General features: G+C 36.2%; 1 protein-coding gene across 2 annotated transcripts in view; it reads left to right on the plus strand.

The window, feature by feature from the left end:
* LOC119592008 (probable C-mannosyltransferase DPY19L3) overlaps window positions 1-2,682 on the plus strand; it is an 11,456-nt gene that overhangs the window by 5,612 nt on the left and 3,162 nt on the right. For both annotated transcript variants that reach the window (XM_037940783.1, XM_037940782.1), the window contains exons 7-12: window positions 126-281; window positions 507-621; window positions 796-930; window positions 1,279-1,512; window positions 1,640-2,186; window positions 2,327-2,547. In XM_037940783.1, the coding sequence (XP_037796711.1) occupies window positions 126-281; window positions 507-621; window positions 796-930; window positions 1,279-1,512; window positions 1,640-2,186; window positions 2,327-2,547 (1,408 nt within the window). The remainder of the gene's footprint in view (window positions 1-125; window positions 282-506; window positions 622-795; window positions 931-1,278; window positions 1,513-1,639; window positions 2,187-2,326; window positions 2,548-2,682) is intronic.

The following is a 2,682-nucleotide window of genomic DNA, read 5'->3' on the forward strand; positions in this document are numbered from 1 at the left end:
CCCCCTCATGTTCATTATTTTATCATTTTTGCAGTTCATTCTATCCTTGAAATAATTACATTAGATTACATCTTAAGTGACTGCTGCTGAACCTGTGGTAAGTCTATGTACTTGGTACATTTCAGATGGCTCACTCTTCAAGTTTCACCCATCTTCTTCTATGTATGGACTGTGTTTGGCCTCCATGGTGTGTTTTTAGCAGGCTTGTATATTACATCATGGTATCTCAGTGGTTCCATACTTGGAGGAGCCTTGACTGCTATTTTTTATATTGTTCATAGGTGAGAAAAGACATTCTTTTATGGAATATGGAATGTGTCTTTTATATTGGAAGAAAAAAAATTATGTTCTTTATGTCTTTGAAAAGAGCTACAAACATATTTAACAGGTAGAGAATTATTTGTCATTATGCAGCATTTTAGTATTTGATGTATAAATTTTTAAGAGGACTTTTTTATAGACAGCAGTATATGTATATGTATAATGTGTTCTTTTATAATTATCAGGGTAGACACAACAAGAGTCAACTATACTATTCCTCTTCGAGAGAGCTTTGCTGTCCCCCTACTGTTCCTGCAGATCCTGATGATATGCACATTTTTAAGATCAAGTAAATGGCAGGTCAGTGTGCTTCATGATATCTAGAGCAGTACTGACATAAGCTAAAAACTTTAAGTGTGTCAAGTATATATACATATACATCCTTATTTATAACATATTTGTCATCATTATTTTTCCTATATTTTTTCATGCTTTACTTTAAATATTCCTCTTTCTCTCATTTTCTCCAAACAGATTGTCAAATTAGCTACCATTCTGTTGCTTACACTGAGCTTCTTACTGAGCTGGCAATTTGGACCCTTTGTTCTCCTCTGTCAACTGGTTTGTATGGTGGCTCTGTGTCGTCTGCATCTGTTGCAACAAGAAAAGGTATTTACCTAATAGAAATTAGATGATTGCTTTGATACACTTTATTTGGCTGGTCAGACCAGTTCTGTAATACATCATAACCTTATATTTTATCACCAGCAGTATTTCTTTACATTTATGATCTTTACAGATAATGTTATTCTTTATATCCAGCTTAAATAGGCAGAAATATACTTTCCTCTTGATTTTTTTTTTTCCTTTTGTTTTGCATAATAGTATATAAAAGAAGACACAGCAGTAATAGGGATTAAGCCAAAAAAAATTAAGTACATAAAAGTACTAAAATACTAAAGTACTCACAAGAAGTCTCTCCTTTGCCATATTTTATATTTCTTCTGTCTTTTTTAGGTTCAGAGGTTGATCTTAGCAATTGGCACATCGCTCCTGGTTTCAAGCTTTGTGCAAGGCCACCCACCCATGATAATATCATCACCAGTACTATCAATGATCATCCCAGCTTTTACCTTATCCTTGTCCCCCCTCTATGGCAAGAACAGGGGACTTGTCTCAAAAGTTGCAATTGCTGTAGCTGAGGTGTTTGGTATGCTCATGGTGACTCTGCTGATCAATTTTTTGGTGAAGGTAATTGTCATTTTTGTTCAATTTTAAGTAGTTACAACACTTTAGATACATTTGGCTTTGATTAATATGAGTATTGAGAGTTACAGTATTTCCTCTTATGAAAGTAACAACTATTCCTTCATTGCAGGATTTTCTCCATATAGATGCAGACTCACATGTGTACCAGTTACTCTTGGCAAAACTGCAGATGGGTGACCCTCGCAATTTTGACTCTCGCCTTTACATGTGTAACGAGGCATTTCACTACTTGGATGTGGAAACCCTGGGAAGGCTTACTGAAAGTGGCCTCCTTCCATTGTATTGCTTTTGTGTCCTCATATATGGATATTCAATGTTAAGCTGTACTGCAAAGCCAAAGAATATGACAGAAAACCAAAGCACTCTCCATAGAAGTAGTTCTTGCAGTAATAAGGAAAGAACACTAAATGAAGATCAGAAGCAATTCAAAAGTCAAGATAACTGTATAATGAGGAAGCAAGAGAATATAGAGACTTTGAACTCAGAAAAGAGTTGGGAATTCCAAAACTTATCGCACACAGAAGAGAATGGAATCAGTGGAAACTTGAGCAGTGTATTAAATGGTGAAGTAAGGAGAGAGACCAGCCTGAAGCACTGCGGTGAAGAGGAAAGCTATGGCATAATTTCAGACCGCCCAGATATAGCCTTCTTCTTGGGTAAGTTAGATAAGTATAGTATATCCTCTTTTTTCTTAATTCTGATGATTGATTTTACCAGATTATTTAACAGAAAGACACTGTATGATTCTCCTTATATTACTTCACTTCCAACAAAGTTATGACAAACATCCTTGCAGGTCTCTCGGTTGTGATGGGTGTCCTTGCTCTGCTGATCCTGCGGCTGAAAGTGCTCTGGCTGCCGATGGTGTGTGTTCTGAGTGGAGTTATTGTAAGTGACATGCAACTTTATAATGCAGTCTTCAGGTCAATTGGCAAGTTGTCATCTCTTCCCTCCTGGCTACCAGAATATAGCAAGATGGGCATCTGCTTTGGCCTCATAGCCTTCCTGGTGCAAAAGGTAAGTCTGCACATAATTTAATATATTTTAAGGAAATAATCCTGATGCAGTTCACTTTACTGTCTATACCTTAAAAAGATCCCAAAATTTTCTTTTTCTTTTGTAAGTAAGTTTTACAGTGCCTTCATTTACCCC

The sequence above is a fragment of the Penaeus monodon genome, chromosome 29 (genome assembly GCF_015228065.2).
Source record: "Penaeus monodon isolate SGIC_2016 chromosome 29, NSTDA_Pmon_1, whole genome shotgun sequence".
Taxonomy (NCBI): domain Eukaryota; kingdom Metazoa; phylum Arthropoda; class Malacostraca; order Decapoda; family Penaeidae; genus Penaeus; species Penaeus monodon.